Genomic DNA, 20,499 nt, shown 5'->3' on the forward strand with positions numbered 1-20,499 from the left:
ATCAGGACAATTTCACTGGTTGTTAAGTAGTGAAGTACATGAATATTTGTGGTTCCTTTCCGTGTCCTCTCCTCTACAATGCTCTGGCCCTCCCCTGGGTTCAGACTTATTTCAGTGTTCTCATTCAGATTTGTCTGTACTCTTGCCATATGTTAATCATTTTGAACATTACTCTGACAACAGTGCAAATATTTCTCAAGGACACATATTTCCAAGGACATATACATTGCATCCACTAGAGTAGGTCTAATGGTAGGAAGGGATGGGAATACGGACTGGGGTACAGGAATGGAGGATGAAAAGGAACATGTAAAAATGATAGTCTGTATCAGTATTCAGAATTAATATAATAATGAGTGTTACAAAGTCTTTAAAGTATCAACAGTATAGAAGAAAATAAAATTATTATTTAATTTAAAATGAACTAATTTTTTGGTTTTTCATGTTTTGATTGTCTTGTGGGAACTTTTTGATGGTTGTTACTACTTTTGGTTTCTTTTTTTTTTTTTTTTAAAGATTGTATTCATTTATTCATGAGAGACACACACAGAGAGTGGCAGAGACACAGGCAGAGGGAGAAGCAGGCTCCATGCAGGGAGCCCAACGTGGGACTTAATCCTAGGTCCCCAGGATCATGCCCTGGGCTGAAGGCGATGTTAAACCACTGAGCCACCTGGGCTGCCTGGTTTCTTTTTTTCAAGTCAGATCCTTTTTTCTTTTTTTAAAGATATTTACTTATTTATTTGAGAGAAAGAAAGAACAGAGGGAGGAGCAGAGGGAGAGGGAAAGAATCTCAAGCAGAGCCTGACACGGGACTAGGTCTCACTACCCCGAGATCATGAGCTGAGCTGCAATCAAAAGTTTGACCCTTAACCAACTGAGCCACCCTAGTGCCCTACAAATCATATTTTTCTGATGGGCTAAGAAGCCATTACACCTATCTATATAGATAAAGATATATAGAGGAGGTTGTGCAAAGAATGCCTGCTTGCCCAGTAATCTTTGTTGTATGTCAGTGGTTGTTCTTAGAAATACTTTCAGAAATGTAATTAAGGAGTCATGGTTTGAAATAGTGCAGATAGGTAATGAAATCTAATTTCCAGAGATACTTGGTAATTTGCCAGTATTCCATATATTTGCAAATATACTCAAAATAAAAATGCTAAATGATGAACATTTTAAATTTTTATCTAATAATTATTTGTTACATAGTTTCTGATCTCCCCTGCTAGAACCTTGAGTGAAATCTGTTAAGAGTGTCTTACGTATGCTCTGGAATACATGATTCATGGTGCTTTGACCACCCATTTGGTCAAGCTGCACATCTGAGACTCATTGACCTCTTTCTTAACCCCTCACCATGTATCTGTATTTCTTTTGGATCCCTCTCTGGCTGCTATGTTTTTAGGTTTTATTGTACCCGCCTCCATTTGCATAGGGGTAAGATTTTAACTTTTTAACTGCTCTGTTTAGCATTTGTCTTTTCTCTCTCTCCATTCATCCACTCTCTATAAAACCACCTATATTATCTTGTTCTCTTACCCTTATTTTTGTTTTGGTTTGTCCTCATTTTTATTGGACTGTAGCTTATATAATGTGGATTGCATAAATGTTAAATGTATAGCTTGGTGCACAGACACACATGCACCTGTATTAGCTCTACACCCAAAATTAAAAAGTTCTGTTTTATACATCTCTGAAGTACCTTGAATGGCATTCCTTTGGAAATACCTAATTTCCAAATTTACCTTTCAAATTATATTTTATAGTACCTAATACATAAAATATCTGTTCCAGGCAGACTGATCTGCATCATATTCTCTTTACTTCTTCTGTCTTCTGCTTTTCATATTTCACTTTCTTCTCCTCTACCAAATTCCTGTTAACCTCCATTTGAAATGTATTTTATTATGAACTTTTAGCAGTGATTGTGATAGTTGTATGTGTGTATCTGTGTTTATATATTTTTCTTTGAGGACAGTAATAGACAACATAAGCTACTACTAAGAGACAACATAAACTAACACTTTTTAGACTCTTAAATTTTTTTCACTGTCTGTGGGTTTCAGTAATTATATCTGTTAATTAAAGTCAAGCATACTATTTCTAAGGCCCTCTGAGTTATAAAACTTTGAAATTTTTGATATGCTATTTTCTTGAATAAAGTTGGGAGTCAAATTAATCTTCCCAAACCATACTTCCTTATCTTCCCAGTTCTTCTACTTCATCTAAGAATTTTGTATTTTTGCCATTGTAGTGACCCTCTTTGTTGTGATAGTACAATATGATCAGGTAAGAAAAATCATTCAGTTATGAAAGAAAATTATATTTTTATAAAAGTATTTAATCACTATATGCCTTGACATCCTATTAGTGTTTTGTGTTAATGTTGTCCATTAATGGGGATGCCTGGGTGGCTTGGTGGTTGAGTGTCTGCCTTTGGCTCAAGGCGTGATCCCGGTGTTCCGAGATTGAGTCCCACATTGGGGTCCCTGTGGGGAGCCAGCTTCTCCCTCTGCCTGTGTGTCTCTACCTCTCCCTGTGTGTCTCTCATGAATAAATAAAAAAATATATTGTCCACTAATGGTTAACTTTATTAAAAGTGAATGGTTAAACCAAAAGTAATCAACACAAGCCTATTCTAAAATTATATAGAAATTCGAAGGATCTACAATAGTCAAATCAATCTGGAAAAAGGTCAGTGATCTACTCTAAATATATAGTAACCTAGAACGTATGTCTTGGGGCAAATATAGTTATAGATGGATGGAATACAATCCAGAAATTGATCACATGCACATGGTCACTTGATATTTGATCAAAATAGTAAGTAGTTCAACGTGGATAGTATTGTGTCAGCAAATGGTGCTAGAAAAACTAGGATACCTACTTGGGAAAAAATAAACTTTTACTAAACACCATACACAAAAATTGAGTCTGATCATAGACTTAATTTAAAAGCTCAAAACAAACCATAAAATTAGCCTTTATTAAATTAAGGACCTGGGGAAAGATATGGTTAAGAAAATGAAGTGGGATACCATGAACTGGGAGAAAATATCACATAAGTATATAGTCATATATCATATACATAAATATATATTAAGGAAAAGAGAAAACAATTAAAAATGGGCAAAAGAAAAATGGGCAAAAGATATGAACAATCATGTCACAAAAGAAAATATGCAAATAGCTATTTAATACATGAAAAGCTGATCAACATCACTGATCACCAAGGAATATGGCATACTAAAACTATAAGAAATCACCAAATACTCACTGAAGTGATTAAAATTTTAGAGCACTGATAGTAACAAATGCTAATGAGTTATGGAGCTCATGGGAAAGTTAAAATAATACACCATTTTGGATAAACATTTTCAGTTTTTTTTTAAATCAAGTTAAAATATACATATGAGCCAACAGTTCTACTCCTAAATATTCACATAGGAAAAATAAAAACATACGTTCACACAGAAACTTGTTCTTAAATATTACTAGGAGTTTGTTTCACAATAGTCAAAAACTAGAAATAACTGAATGGTTATATAAATTATCATATATCTATATAATGGAATACTGCCCAGTAATACAAATAAATGAATATAGTACTGTTAGTCACAGCAGTAGGTTTAACAAAATACTGTGCAAATCCATTTATATGAAATTCTGAAGTAGGCAATATCAATTCATAATGATAGAAAGCCAATCAGTTGTTGTGTGAGGCCCCGCAATAGGGAGGGGATGGATACAAAGGGAATTTTTTCACATGTGCTCTATTTTGATGATGCCAGTAGCATAGGTGTATAAATTTGTCAGACTCATCAAGCTGTATTAAAATGAGTACATTTATTATAAAATATATAGCAATAAAGGTTAATAAAGTTTAAAAACTATTTTGGCATCTGACAAAAATATATTCAACCACTTGGAAAAATAAAAATATGCATAGACACACACCACTTTCCTATACGTCTCATGGATGAAAAGACTTGAAAATAATGGTTATTAGAATATTTAAGATGAAAACCCACTAAATATGGTCAAAGATAACTTCAGAATCCTAAATATTAAATGATGCAAAGTGAAAGAAAAATTAATTATTCAAATGAAGATGTTAGGACATTTAACTTGAAACTCCTACAAAAGCAGGAAGATAGAAATAGTAAGTTATTAAATAAGTGAGCTAGAAAATAAATTCTTGATTTTAGATTTTCCCACATGGAACAAATGGGTTATTTGTTATGGATATATGCAGCTTTAGGAAGGGATAAAATGAATCATGCCATTGTGTGTTTGACAGTGTGTACTTCAGTGCTCTTAACCATAATTTTGAGCTTAAATTTAAGAAAGACTTAATATATCCGGGGCCACAAATGTAGAAAAATACAGCAATGTGTTTGATTTCAACATCTTCGAGCAGCTTAAGAAATATACTAACATTGATGCTGCCCACAGGGAAATTTTGAGACCATTGTTTTCAAGTATTCACATCCAGTTTAAAGATTTTATTAATCAGACTTTCATAGGCTATTATTGTGGTTTTATGTGATTTGAAGACCTAAAAGATTTCAATCAGTACTAGGGTTCTGTTTCTTTGCTTTTATGTTTACAAATTTAACTAGTAACTTTAAAAGATAATTAAATAATTTTAAAAGTTTAATCTGTACAGGCATTGATGAAGGAGTGCTAAATTCACAAGAATTTATATCAAAATGTAAAATAGTTTTCTGAGTGGTGTATTTTGAATTCCTGTGATGATTTCTGTTTGGCCCAGCATATCAGTGTTTACATCTCTTTTTTGGAAGAGAGTGTGAATAGCTGGTAATTTGTTTTCCAGTTCGTATGTGTGCACGTGATCAAGAACCATACAGTTAGAGAGGTGTTATAAATAGGATCTGGTAAAAAGACATACCTACTCATGTTTCCAAGATTTTATAGCATATGCCCGGTGGAGGTTTGCTACTCTTTAATTTTGCCTTTTGGGCTAACCAGCTGACGCCCAGTTGAAAAGATTTATGTTCTTATGAGGCCGCAAAAGCCTTAATGTTCAGTCTCTAGCTGCCTCAAGTTTTGGAGAACGCCATGTACCATCAGCAGCTTCAGACCCCACCCTCTAATGCTAACGCTCATCTATCAAACTTGAGGCTGAGAGTGAGGGAGAGGAAGCTTCCAGATAAACACACAGCAGCGCCTAAACAGCTAATCACTCTAAGCTTCCGCTTCCAGGCCCTATAATTAGAAGTCCTTCTTTTCCTTGTATTCCCAGATGACGCAAATGCTTTTTGTGGCTTGGCACCTCATTTGGGGCGTGGGTTTAGTTTATGGCCAGGCTAGAGTCTGGTTTAGTCTTCTGATGCTGCATAAATAGTTCTCAAGCCACAGTCTACTCTGTACGAGTTTTTCCTTTTATGTGTATCAGCTTTTTAACTTGTTTTCTAGAAAAAAAAAAAAAGCTTGTCATTTCTCCCAACAGAATGTGCAAAAGAGGAAATTATAAATTAAAAGAAAGCGCACGATTGTATAGTACTATCCTAGTTATTTATTTCTTCCTTCCCTCTCTACTCTTTCTTTTTTACTATTTTAAAATCTGTCAAAAAAAGGTAAGCTCATTGGTGGATTATAGAAGCTACATTTACATGGGGAGGTAGAAAAAGAAAACTTTTCTTAAAAAAAGCTTGTATTTATTTGAGAGAGAGAGATTGAGAGCGCAAGTGCAGGTCAGGGCAAAGGCAGAGAAGCAGACTCCTCACTGAGCAGAGAACCCACGTGTGGGACTCAATCCCAGGACCCCAAGATCATGACCTGAGCTGAAGGCAGCTGCTTAACTGACTGAGCCACCTAGGTGCCTCAAAAGAAAACTTTTGAGATAGGACACACAGAAAATAATAAAGATAAAATTTCAGTGGCCTATTTCTCAAAAAATCTGAATTTGTTTTACATATTAGGAACTAGACAGATGTTAACGTCAGTTTGAAAAGCTAGATGGAGGGATCCCTGGTGGCTCAGTGGTTTAGCACCTGCCTTTGGCCCAGAGTGATTCTGGAGTCAGGGGATCAAGTCCCACATAAGGCTCCCTGCATGGATCCTGCTTCTCCCTCTGCCTGTGTCTCTGCCTCTCTCTCTCTCCCCGTGTGTCTCTCTCATGAATGAATAAATAAAATCTTAAAAAAAAAAAAAAGCTAGGAGCATGTAGAAAAATGTTCATTTATAATTATCATTCACATATGAAACAGTAATTATCTTGATTTGACTATTAGGGTCATGTATTGGAGTGCTTATTATGAGTGAAATATTGATATAATTCTAAAAGAAATGAAGTTTATCTTCAGTAGGCGAGTCATAAATTTATAAGTTCATGATTTTCCTGTCAGAATTTCCATTGAATTGTTTCTCCTGTGCAGAAAATAATTTTGTTGTGGGAAAGTGAAATCAGAACAGAGTAGCAGAATTGTAATAATTCAGACTTAGTATAACTCAGCAAAAAGTAGGAGTGAAGAAATATTGTCCACAAAAGGACAACTAAGCATTCATGCCCAACCTTAGAAATTTATTGTTTGGATAACAATAATATGGAAAGAATATAAAGTATGTCAATGACCTCATCACCATCGCTAGGTACAGAGAGGCAAGGCTATATTGAAGTAGATCTCAATAAATGACACTTTTCATTATGTAAAATGTTGTCTCTTAGAAATAGGACACTGGCACCAAGTTTATTTTTTAGCTTAACATAGTGACTAGAGCTGTTCCTTATATTAGCCAAGTAGATAGCAAACTCACGTACACTTTTTTTTTCCACATATACTTTTCTTTTTCTTTTTCTTTTTTTTAATTTTTATTTATTTATGATAGTCACAGAGAGAGAGAGAGAGGCAGAGACACAGGCAGAGGGAGAAGCAGGCTCCATGCACCGGGAGCCCGACGTGGGATTCGATCCAGGGTCTCCAGGATTGTGCCCTGGGCCAAAGGCAGGTGCCAAACCGCTGCGCCACCCAGGGATCCCACACTTTTCTTTCCATTTCAGATTCCTACCTTATCTTCCCACTAATGCTTAATATTCTTTCACATCTCTATTTTCGACTGAGAAAGGCTTAAGAGTTAAAAAATGTGATTCTGCTTTTGGCCTAGCAGAGTAAGCTAATAGACCATTCTTCCCACAGAAAACAAATATAAATTCTGGACAAAATATAAACAAATATGCACAAATTTACATATGTGTATTATAGTTCCTGAAACAACTGACAGAAACTTAACATAAAGAGAGAGATTTAAAAAAGCTAATAGAAAAATTGAAAATGGATATTAAGACAATAAAAACAAGGAAACCATGAGAAAAATAATATAACAGTAGCTGTAAACTCAACCCTACCAGTAAGTTAGGCTAAATGTGGATAAACTACTACAAATACCAATTAAAAGTCCAGAATTGGATTAAAAAAAAACCCAACAAATTAGACCTCAGTTATTGTCTAAAACAGTCATTTTAAATACAATTATATTGATTATAAAAGTGAAAGAATGCAAAAGTATGTACCTTGCATGCACCAATCAGAAGAAAGCTGAGTGATGATATCAGTATTGGAAAAAGGAGACTTCAGAACAAGGAAAATACCAGGGTTAAAATGGTACATCATGATAAAGGAGTTTACCAATAAGTCCTCATAATCGTAAATGTGTATGGGCTTTAAAAAAAGGGTCTAAAATTTTGTGAAAAAAGTAAATGTATCCACAATTACACTTGGGGATGTTCAGTTCTATTCAGTGGTAGAACAAGAAAGCAGGCAACCAGTTAGTAAGGATATTGAAGATCCTAACAACTATCAATAAACTTGAATTAACTGATTATTTATCTATTTATTTATTTATTTATTTATTTATTTAAAGATTTTTTTTGTTCATGAGAAACACAGAGAGGCAGAGACAGAGGCAGAGGGAGAAGCAGGCTCCATGCAGGGAGCTGATGATGTGGGACTCGATCCCGAGACCGTGGGATCATGCCCTGAGCCAAAGATAGATGCCCAACTGCTGAGCCACCCAGGCATCCCTTACCTGACCTTTATAACACTCCAGGTATTCAAACGTATGTGGAACAGGCACTGCAATCTAGTCTCAGATATAAACAAGGTTTAACATATTCCTCGTCATCATGAAATTAAACTAAAAATAAATATGTGGAAGATACCTGAAAAATACCCAAATACTTGGAAAAACTGAACAACATATTAAATAGCCCATGAGTAAAGAGGAAATATCTAGAAAACATTTAGAACTGAATGCAAAAGACAGTATCAAAAATTTGGAATTCATTCCATTTTAAAGCAGATTTATACGGAAATTTATACCAATATATGCTTACTTTGAAAAAGAAGAAAGTTCCTGAAATAGTAACCTAAGCTTCCACCTTAAGGAAGTTGAAAAAAGGGGCACCTTCATGGCTCAGTTGGTTAGATTAAGCATCTGCCTTTGGCTCAGGTCATGATCCTGAGGTCCTGGGATGGAACCCCATGTTGGGCTCGCTGCTCAGTGGTAAGTCTGCCTCTCTCTCTTTCCCTCTCCCTCTGCACCCCCCTCCTTGCTCATGCTCTCTCTCTCCTCTTTCAAATAAATAAATAAAATATTAAAAAGAAAAAAAGGAAAACCAGTAACATCCAAGATAGATTTCCTTGTAAACATCTAGGTAGAATGACCAAGAGAAAAAAGAGAGAAGACAAATTGTTGATAATCTCATTGAAAACGTGGATATCACCAAAGACCTTACAGATAAGGATAAAAGCCATTTCCTTGAGTTACAGATTGTAATTCACCCAAGAAGAACATTAAAATTAAATCCCCAAATTTTCCATTTTAAAGTAATAAAATTTAAATTACAAAGAAATTTAAAAGATTTAAAAGTGTTCAACAACAACAAAAAAGGCCCACATGGTTTCACTGGCAAATTCCACTGAACATCTAAGTAAGAAATAATAGCAGTTTCCCTCAATCTATTCAGGAAAATAAGAGTATAAGGAAAATTTCACAACAGGACCAGCTTTATCCTGATTCTGAAAACAGACATACACCTGATTAGAAACCTACAAACAAACAAACAAAACAAGAAAAAAAATAAACCTACAAACAGATATTCCTCAGGAATATATCATGAAAAATTTAAGACATTAGCTAATTGAATCTGACGGCATATAATAAAGGATTTTGACCAAGTGGAGTTTATTCTAGGAATGCAACATTTGATAATCATTCATTAGTAAAAATTCACCATATTAACTGAGTAAAGAAGAAAAACACATAATCATCTCACAGGTAGACGAAATTCAACATTCATTCATTATAAAAACTCTGAACAAAAAGGAGTAGAAAGGAACATCTTTAACTTGATAGAGGGCATTTATTTAAAAAATCCTATAGCTAACATCATACTTAAAGATTGAATGCTTTCTCCTAAAATTTGGGAGGCATAAAATTAAGATTTTATTTATTTATTCATGAAAGACACAGAGAGAGGCGGAGAGAGAAGCAGGCTCCATGCAGGGAGCCCGACGTGGGACTCAATCCCTGGCTCCAGGATCACACCCCGGGCTGAAGGTGGCGCTAAACCGCTGAGCCACCCAGGGATCCCATGAATATTGCTTCTCACCAGTCCTGTTTTCCTTTGCAAATGTAGTAAGTGAAGAAAAAGAAAAAAAAAATAAAGGGATGTAGTTTGGAAAGGAAGAAATATGTCTACTCACGTACTCCATGATACTCTGTAAAGAAAATCCCACGTTATCTACAAAGAGCCAAAACAAAACAAAAACAAAACCCACACTTCCTAGGACTGGCAGAATACAACAGATGTCACTTATATCTCTAATACCAGCAGAGAAAACTTGATAATTGATGTAAAATAGAGAGTACTATTTATAATGGATCTAAGAAAATACATTTACAATTTGCTGAATAAGAAAAAGAAGTCAAAGACATACCAAGAAATATGAAGTGTTCATAGGTCTGAAGACTCAATATTGTTAAGAAGTCCATCATCCTCAAATTGATTTATAGACTTAATATAATCGTCCCCCCAAAAAATCCTAGGAATTTTTTTATATAAAAAATCTGATTCTGTGTTTGGAAAGGAATTGGAATAGCCAAAATAATGTTGAAAAGGTTCTTACCTGATTTCACAATTTACTATAAAGTTACAGTAGTCAAGAAAGTATGGTATTAATGAAAGTATAGATGCAGAAATTGATGGACTAGAATAATACTTCTAGAAAAAAAGCTATGCAGATGCAGCCAGTTGATTGTTGGAAGTTGACAATGGATAAAAAATAAAGGATAAAGAATTTAGTGGATAAAGAATAGCCTCTTCAAAAAATCTTGCTGGAACAATTGGACATCATCTGCAAAAGTTAATTTGTGTGATACCTTGTACTTCTTACAAAAATTAACTCAAAATTAATGATAGACCTATGTAAAATATAAAGTATGACGTTTTGACAAGAAAACAAAATATTTGTGACCATGGATTAGGCAAAGAATTCCTAGCTGTAGCATTGCATCAAAATTAAAAACTTGTTCTGTGAGATGCTGTAGGCAGTTTGGGTAAATGTTATGCCAGGGTAGAGGCACATTTTGAACTGGTGAATTAAATAGGGTATTATTAGATTGAAACTTAAAATTCAGCTTTTGAGAAATGGTTAAAAGTGAGAGCAGGTTTTAGTTCCATGGAGAGAAGTCATTTTCACATTTTTTATTATCAGATTTGTTGTTTTAAAATGCTTGTGAACTCTCTGTAAAACTTTCTCTTACAGTCATACAGGAACATCTGAAAACTTTCACATCTGGTGCCCCCACTGTGTTTGTATCCTGATGTGGAGTGAAAGTTTTGTGTTCATACAGGAAAGAGATGCTATGTTTTTTTTTTTTTTTAATTGGGGGAAGTTTTTTTTTACATCTTTGGTAATTTTTTTCCTTTGGTAATACTTTAAAACATAAAGAATTCTTTGTGAAACTATTTCATTCACGTACATAATTGTTTTCATTTTTACTCTCTTTTTGGTGTATCCTTCAGGAATGCTTCTAGTCACAACAGACACCCTTGGCCATGACTTTCACGTTTTCCAAATTCTGACTCATCCTTGGTCTTCATCACAAAGTGCTGTCCATCATCTATATACTCTTCACAGGGGAGAAACTGAAGCCAAAGTAAGTTGTATATTTTTTAGGTGTGTGTGTGTGTGTGTGTGTGTAATATGACATCTAATTTAGCTGATTACTTATGTCCTATTGGAGCTTAATGTTAGTGTTAGTGAGAACATAATATTTATTCTATTTTGACCCAATAAATACATAAGCAGTAGGTGAAGAAGTCAATGAACTTAATAAAACAAGTTCTATTTATTTTTCTCCTTCTACCCTATACCATTTGCTCCCCTGGCACGCACCCTGTCATCATCCATTGGCTATCTTTCTAGGTCTTTTTATGTGTGTTTTGGTTCTGTGTACATGTATACATGCACATGCACACACACATTCATGTAAACACATATTCATGCATACACAGAAATAATTGACTATATGGATATATATGGATATAATTGACTATATGACTGTGGATAATATTCAGTGGTGTACAGGAGTGAGTTCACAGTGGCTAGTAAGAATGAGTTGTGTACATTTGTACCCACTTCTGGATGTAGTGACATTACATTGGCATGAAATCATCTGTAGTAGGAGTGTTTATATAATGGAAATTGGCAAACACAAATCAGAACTTTTTTTCTTATGGAACCAGCTTTTAATATTTAGCAACACATCACTGTGCATGCATGTATGGGCACTATTTTTTTTCTTATGGAGCCAGTTTTTAACATTTAGCAACACATCACTGTGCATGCATGTATACACATATCATGCAACATACATACACACACACGCACATAACTTACTAAGCATTTGTATGGGGTACTATGATAATTGCTTTTACACATACTCTTAATATCACTTGGTATATACTTGAGATAGCTTAATAGGCTAATATCCCAGCTATTCATTCTTTTGTTTCCCAGAGCCTGTGGTTCTGAATTTACCAGTATACTACTATAGATACTTTATCCTGAGAGATAGTTCATTGACCCATCATCATTTATTGTCTAGTCCATCCTTTTCCAACAGGCTAAAATGCTGTTTATCATAAGTTTCCATTAAAATTTTGTATAATAGAATGAAGCATCTTAAATATATAGAAATCCATTAATTTATAATGAGACTTACAAAGGAAGTATTGGACATAACTGTATGTTGCTTGTTTATCAACTCATTACCTTGAAAATTGATTATTAAAGCATTTACCTTGTCTTTCTTGTATCAATTTAATAAGATAACTGATAGTTGATGAGGGAAAGTTTTTCTTTATGGAAGGGTTCCAGTATTAAAAATGTTAGAATTTAGATTTAGTGTGGTGATCATTTTGTAATATATACACCTATTGAATCATTATTTTGTACACCTGAAACTAATATAATGTTATATGTCACTTATACCTCAATTAAAATAGGTCAAAATTTTAAGAATCACCATTGTTGCTACCCCTAATGAAACAATGGATATAGACAGTAATCTGTATTTGGTTTTCGCTGATGAGTCTTAACATTACCAAAGTGGAATAGTGAGATCTCATGTACTTCCTGATTTGATGTAATAGGATGTATATGATATCATCTATGAAATATTTCTGCCCAGTACTCTAAGTTAAACCTGAATCTAATTCAGCCCCTAGATATAATTAGTACTTTACATAAAAGACTGAGATAGGATAGTTAAACAATACCATGAGAATGCCACTAGCCAAATCTAAAATGTGGGAAATTCTTCGTTAAAAATGCGACCTGAGGATCCCTGGGTGGCTCAGCAGTTTAGCGCCTACCTTGGGCTCAGGCGGTGATCCTGGAGTCCCGGGATCAAGTCCTGCATCGGGTTCCCTGCATGGAGCCTGCTTTCCCTCTGTCTGTGTCTCTGCCTCTCTCTCTCTCTCTCTCTCTGTCTCTCTCATGAATAAATAAAATCTTTAAAAAAAATGTGACCTGAGTTTTAAAAAGTTTTTACTTAAATTCCATTTAGTTAGCATACAGTGTAATATTAGTTTCAGGTATAGAATTCAGAACTTATATGTAACACCTGGTGTTTATCACAAGTGCCCCCCCCTTAAAATCCCCATCACCCATTTAACCCATCCCCTCACATGCCTCCCCTCTGGTAAATGTCATTTTTTTCCCTATAGTTAAGAATCTGTTTCTTGGTTTGCCTGTCCCCTCAATCCATGTTCATTTGTTTTATTTCTTAAATTCCACATATGAGTGAAATCATACGGTATTTGTCTTTCTCTGACTTATTTCACTTAGCATAACACTCTCTAGCTTCATCTACCTTATTGCAAATTGCAAGATTTCATTCTTTTTTTATGACTGAGTAGTATCCCATTGTGTAAATATACTATATCTTCTTCATTCATCAGTCAATGGACATTTGAGCTCTTTCCATAATGGGGGCTATTGTTGATATTGGTGCTACAAACATTGAGATGCATGTGTCCCTTGGAATCAGCATCTTTTGGGTAAATACCCAGTAGTGTAATTGCTGGATGGAAGGTGGTTCTATTTTTAACTTTTTGAGGACCCTCCATATTGTTTTCCATTGTGACTGAACCACTTTGCATTTCCACCAACAGTGCAGGAGAATTCCCCTTTCTCCGCATCCTCATCCACACCTGTTGTTTCCTGTGTTGTTAATTTTAGCCATTCTGACACGTGCGAGGTGGTATCTCATTGTAGTTTTGATTTGTATTTCCCTAATGTTGAGTGATGTTGAGCATCTTTTCATGTGTATGCCTTCCTTGGAGAAATGTCTATTCATGCCTTCTGCCCATTTTTTAACTGGATTATTTGTTTTTTGGGGTATTGAGTTTTATAAGTTCTTTATAGATTTTGGATAATAATCCTTTATCAGATATGTCATTTGCAAATATCTTCTCCCCTTCCAAAGGTTGCCTTTTAGTTTTGTCAAGTGTTTCCTTTGTTGTGCAGAAGGTTTTTTATCTTTTTCCTTTACCAAATTTTTTTTCAAATTTTTGCTTAAATTCTAGTTAGTTAACATATAGGGTAATATTGGTTTCAGCAGTAGAATTTAGTGATTCATCACTTACACACAACACCCAGTGCTCAACACAAGTGCCCCCTTTAATACTCCTTACCCAGAAGATTTTTATCTTGACGAAGTCCCAATGCCTCGTTTTTGCTTCCCTTGCCTGAGGAGACATATCTAGTAAGAAGTTGCTGTGGCCAATGTCATAGTGGTTACTGCCTCTGCTCTCCTTTAGGATTTTGATGGTTTCCTGTCTCATATTTAAGTCTTTCATATATTTTGAATTTATTTTTGTATATAGTGTAAGAAAGTGGTCCAGTTTCATTCTTTTGCATGTATAATTTTTCTAACACCACTTGTTGAGGAGACTGTCTTTTTTTCCACTGGATACTCTTTCCTGCTTTGCCGAAGATTAATTGACTGTATAGCTATGGGTTAATTTCTGGGTTTTCTAGTGACCTGATTCTTAAAACAAAAAGAGCTAACCCTTCAACTACATAGGTTTGAACTGCACAGGTTCATTCATGTGGGTTTATTTTGATAAGTACTATAAACGTATTTTATCTTTCTTCTGATTTTTCTCTTTATTTGTTTTTAAGTTTTTATTTTAGTAACCCAGTGCTCATCATGACAAATGGATTCCTTAGTCCCCATCATGTATTTCACCTATCCTGCCACCTCCCCTCTGGTAGCCATCAGTTTGTTCTTTATAGTCAAGAGCCTGTTTCTTGGTTTGCCTCTCTCTATTTTTTTTCCCTATGATCATTTGCTTTGTTTCTTAAGTTTCACAGATGAGTGAAATCATATGGTATTTGTCTTTTTCAGACCGACTTATTTCACCTAGCATTATATTATCTAGCTTCATCCACAATGTTGCAAATGACAAAGTTTCATTCTTTTTTATGACTGAATTATATTCAACTCTGTATGTTTGTGTGTGTTTCACATCTTTTTCATTTGTTCATCAGTTGATGGACACTTGGGCTGCTTCCATATCTTGTCTATTGTAAATAGTGCTGCAATAAACATAGGGGTGCATGTAGTAGCCCTTTGAATTAATGTTTTTGTATTCTTTGGGTAAATAACCAGTAGTGCAATTGTTGGATGGTAAGGTGGTTCTGTTTTTAAATTTTTGAGGAACCTCTGTACTATTCTCCAGAGTGGCTGCACCAGTTTGCATCCCTACCAACAGTATAAGAGGGTTCCTTTTGTCCGCATCCTCGCCAACATCTGTTGTTTTTTGCATTTTTTTATTTTAGCCATTTTAACAGGTGTGAGGTGATATCTCATTGTAGTTTTATTTGTATTTCCCTAATGTTGAGTGATGTTGAGTAACTTTACATGTGTCTCTTGGCCATCTGTCTGACTTCTTTGGGGAAATGTCTTTCATGTCTTCTGCCCAATTTTTAATTACATTATTTGGGAGTTTTTTTGGATGTTGAGTTGTATAAATTCTCCATATATTCTGGATACTAACTTTTTTTCAGATGTATCATTTGCAAATATCTTCTCCTATTCAGTTGCAAATATCTTCTCCTATTCAGTCTTTTAGTTTTGTTGATTATTTCCTTCACTGTGCAGAAGTCTTTTATTTTGCTATGGTTCCAGTAGTTTATTTTTGCTTTTATTTCCCTTGCGTCAGGAGACATATCTAGAGAAGTAAATGTCTGTGCTCTCTTCTAGAATCTTTATGGTTTCAGGTTTCACATTTAGGTCTTTATTCAATTTTGAGTTTATTTTTGTGCATGGTCTAGTTTCATTCTTTGCATGTTGGTTTTCCCAACACCATTTGATGAAGAGACTGTCTTTTTCCCATTGGATATTCTTTCCTGCTCTGTCAAAGATTAATTGACCTTATTGTTGTGGGTTCATTTCTGGGTTTTCTACTCTGTTTCATTGATCTATGTGTCTATTTTTGTGCCACTATCATACTGTTTTAATTACTATAGCTTTGTAGCATAACTTGAAATCTGGAATTGTGATACCATCAGCTTTGGTTTTTCCTTAATAAGATTGTTTCACTGTTTGAGGTCTTTGTGGTTCCATACAAATATTAGGATTATTTGTTCTAGGTCTATGCAAGATGCTGCTGGTGTTTTAATAGGGGTTGCATTAAATGTGTAAATGGCTTTGGGCAGTATGGACATTTTAACAATATTTGTTCTTTCAATCTATGAGCATAGAATGTCTTTCCATTGTCTATGTCATCTTCAGTTTCTTTAATTGATGTTTTATGGTTTTCAGAGTACAAATCTTTCACTTCCTTGGTTAAGTTTTCTCCTAGGTATTTTATTACTTTGGTGCACTTGTAAATGGGATTGCTTTCTTAATTTTTCTTTCTCTTGCTTCATTTTTAGTGTATAGAAATGCAACGGTTTTCTATACATAGCTTTTTGTATCCTGCGACCTCACTGGATTTGTCAGTTCTAGTAGCTTTTTGGTAGTGTCTTTGGGTTTTCTATATATAATATCATGTCATCTGCAAATATTGAAAGTTTTATTTCTTCCTTACCAACACGGATGCCTTTTATTCCTTTTTGTTGTCTGATTGCTGTGGCTACAACCTCCAGTTACTATGTTGGATAAAAGTGGTGAGAGTGGATGTCCTTGTCTTCTTTCTTACCTTAAGGAAAAAGCTTTCAGTTTTTCACCATTGTGTTGATGTTGGCTGTGAGTTTTTCATATGTGACCTTTATTTTATTGAGATATGGGTACACCTACTTTGCAGAGGGTTTTAATCATGAATGAAAGCTGTACTTTGTCAAATGCTTTTTCTGCATCTATGGAAATGATCATATGGTTTTTATCATTCCTCTTGTTGATGTGTTATATCACATTGACTGATTTTTAAATTTCTTTTCCTTGCCTAATTTCTCTAAGACTCCCAGTAGCATATTGAAAAAAAGTGGTGAGAATGAACATCTTTGTTTTGTTCTTGATCTTAGAGGAAAAGCTTTTAGCTGGTTACTGTTGAGTGTGATGTTAGGTGTGGGCTTGTCATAGATGTACTTTATTATGTTGAGGTACATTTCCTTTATACTCATTTTGTTGAGAGTTTCTATCATGAATAGATGGTGAATATTTTCAAATGCTTTTTCCATATCTATTGAGATGATCATATGATTTTTATCCTTCATTTTGTTAATATGGTATGGGTCTTGGTCAGCATCTAGATGGTGGCTGATTGGAAGCTGGTCTCTCAGGCAGTAGCTTTTAAAATATGAAAATGTATCTCTTTTAAGGATAGTCTAGGAGAGGAGCATTTAGTTTACTGCTTCTGTTCTATGCCTTGGGTAGAAATCCTTTTAATCTATGTAAATATCCCATTTTCCCCCCCAAATTTGTAACATTTCTTTTATTTATATATATCATTTGGTTAATAGATTCATATTTGAATCATTGGGTTATATTCATTCAATATCTATTTATTTTAATGCTCAGAATATCCCAGATTTGGCCAATTGGCACCTGTCAACTTGACGTTTGTGTCCTTTGACATATCTCCATTTTTCTCTGACAATATCCTTACCTTCTAGCACAACTAAACTTGCTTATTCTTATTTTGGTTACTGTTTATTTTTTTCTTTTGTAGGTAAGTTTCTAATCAGATGAGCATTTTAGGTGAAGATTCAATATTTCACAGTGCTGCTGGTACATTTTACTTCCTTTTTTTAAAAAAAATATTTATTTATTTATTTAAGAAATAGAGAAGGGTTGGGGAGGACCAGAGGGAGAGGGAGTGAGAAACTCAAGCAGACTCCACACTGAGCATAGAGCCTGACCCAAGGCTGGATTTCAGGACCCTGAGACCACCACCTGAACCAAAACCAACAGTCAGACGCTAAATCCTCTGTGTCACCCAGGTGTCCCCACATTTTATTTCTTAATTCTGATTTTATAAAACCTGTTCTGTCCCCACCCATCACTGGTATGCCCTACTTCAGCTATAAACTCCTAGAATTTGGGATCCCTGGATGGCGCAGCAGTTTGGCGCCTGCCTTTGGCCCAGGGCGCGATCCTGGAGACCCGGGATCGAATCCCACATCGGGCTCCCGGTGCAGGGAGCCTGCTTCTCCCTCTGCCTGTGTCTCTGCCTCTCTCTCTCTCTCTCTCTCTGTGACTATCATAAATAAATAAAAATAAAAGAAAAAAAAAAACTCCTAGAATTTTAATATTTTAAATACTTATACTTTTTTTGGTTACACCTTTTTTTTTTGGTAACTCATTTGTATTAGCATTGTTTATTATTTAATTACCTATTCATCCAGCCTGGAAATAGAGATCATGCTTAACCTTCTTGGTATCTGTCTTCCTTAGAACAGTGCCCTGTAGATGGGCAAATGTTATAGGTATAAATATTTGCTGCTGCCAGTGCTATGCCTATTTAACATGTAGGGAAACCAAATAGAAATTATTAAAATTATTTTGTTCTGTGTCACACCTTGTAATTTAGGAGATTGGGAATTTCTAAACGTCAAATATTAAGATCCAAGGAAACTCAATTAATGACCATAAAATTAATTTCTGTAATCTACTGAAAATTATTTTGAAAAATATATAAAATTTAGCACTGATTATGAAATCTATATGGCATATGATCTATCTAACTGTCTTTGAGTACTTCAAAATCATGTCATTCTGGATTCTTCCAAAAACCCTGAGGGTACTTTAATCAGGCAAGGGAAAAAACTCAAGTATGTGGATCTAATTATGTTGAATTAAGTTGTTTTGTGATCTATAACTTGGGATATCCTCTGCATCTGACAGTAATTTTCCTCATAAGGCACATATGCAGTTAGAAAAATATTCCTAGTTTTCAACAGGAATGAATATATATATATATATATATATATATATATATATATATATATAGTGAGACCTTACAATATTTGTTAATATACTTCTATAATGCCATACTCAAGCAGATAAAAGTCATTTTAGTACTTAACATGCTAATTTTGGTAAATGGTCAACTTGATTCAGAACATTTACACATGTGCAAAAAATAACGTGTTTTTTTTTTTGGAATAGTCCTATAAAATGGTAAGATTATAGGTTTAATTCTCAATGGCAAAAATAATCTAGCTATTTAATATTAATGGGTAGTAGTTAATGGTCTGTTCAGATAGAATCAGGTAATTTTAGTATGACTATGTCCAGATATGCCTACTTAGATTTATATTGAAATTCAAATTTTGCGAGATTATCTGTATTTTTTTTAATCAAACCTGGCAGTCCTAGGTATAACCTTATAGTCTTAATTTTTGTCAACTCTTCTTCCCCCAAAACATTAGTTTTACTGAAACATAATTCCTATAAAATTCATATTTAAAATGTACATTTCAGTGGGTTTTTTTAGTAGTTAGTGTATTTAGTATATATATTTACAGAGCTATGCAAACATCACCAGTATCTACTTTTAGAACATTTTTATAACAAACTTTTTGTCGATTAGCAGTCACTCATCATTCCCCAGCCCTGACTTCTATTTGTACTTGGATGTACTTGGATTCTATTACCAAGGACAAATTCTCTATTTTCTTAGGCTTCTATTTACTCATCTATAAAATGGAGACAAAAACTATTTCATAGCATTTACTTCAGGAAATGCCAGAAATAATATATGTAAAATGTGTCTTACTGTGCTTAGTAAAACATCTGGCACAGTAAATGACAGAGTTAATATGAGGACCTCCACAGTAAGAGGGAGAGATTGATGGGAAGAGGGTGGAGGACGAGGATGCTAAGCTCTCCTTGTCTTAAGGGTACAACTAGGTAACACTCAAATCAGCATAAATAACCTAGAGTAGTAGAGGGACTGGATTTACCTTTCTACCTGAAACAAAGAAAGAACAAACAATTTTTTAGACAGTACATAAAGCCATGAAGGATGGTGATCCTTGAGAAATGGGAAACAAATAAGAAAAACCCCGATTGCCCCAGCTTACTGCCTTGATACAGTTTTCAGCCTGTGGTGCAGGAAGGAAGAGTCCAAGTGGAGCCTTGATAGACTCCCTCTGTTGATGAGGTATTGCTAAGAATGAGGAGGTGAAGATCATAGAGTTCTCAAGACAGAGTGCCAGAGAGATAAAAGCTGCAGAGAGAACCTACTCAGATCTGCAGAAGAAATCTGAGACAATGGAAAGAACCATCATCATACCAGAAAGGAAGAAAGTAAAACTGTATTTATTTAAAGATGATATGATTGTGTAGAAAATCTAATGGATTCTATAAAAATAGAAAAATGAATTTAATTAAGTTTCAGGGTATTAGATCAATACATGGAAGTCAGTTGTACCTCTATATGCTAGGAACAAACAATAGATTATTGATCATTTAAAAAAGAGAGGTAAAAAAATAGTGTGTAATGTGTACTTA

General features: G+C 34.6%; 1 protein-coding gene across 11 annotated transcripts in view; it reads left to right on the top strand.

The window, feature by feature from the left end:
* The window catches only part of BCAS3 (BCAS3 microtubule associated cell migration factor), a 591,271-nt gene that overhangs the window by 199,127 nt on the left and 371,645 nt on the right, over positions 1-20,499 (top strand). For all 11 annotated transcript variants that reach the window (XR_013354264.1, XR_013354262.1, XR_013354263.1 and 8 more), the window contains exon 14: positions 11,054-11,187. Coding sequence is in view for 8 of the 11 variants with exons in the window: in XM_077852358.1 (XP_077708484.1) it covers positions 11,054-11,187 (134 nt within the window). In the remaining 3 variants the exon portion in view is untranslated. The remainder of the gene's footprint in view (positions 1-11,053; positions 11,188-20,499) is intronic.

This window comes from Canis aureus, chromosome 16, assembly GCF_053574225.1.
Source record: "Canis aureus isolate CA01 chromosome 16, VMU_Caureus_v.1.0, whole genome shotgun sequence".
NCBI lineage: Eukaryota > Metazoa > Chordata > Mammalia > Carnivora > Canidae > Canis > Canis aureus.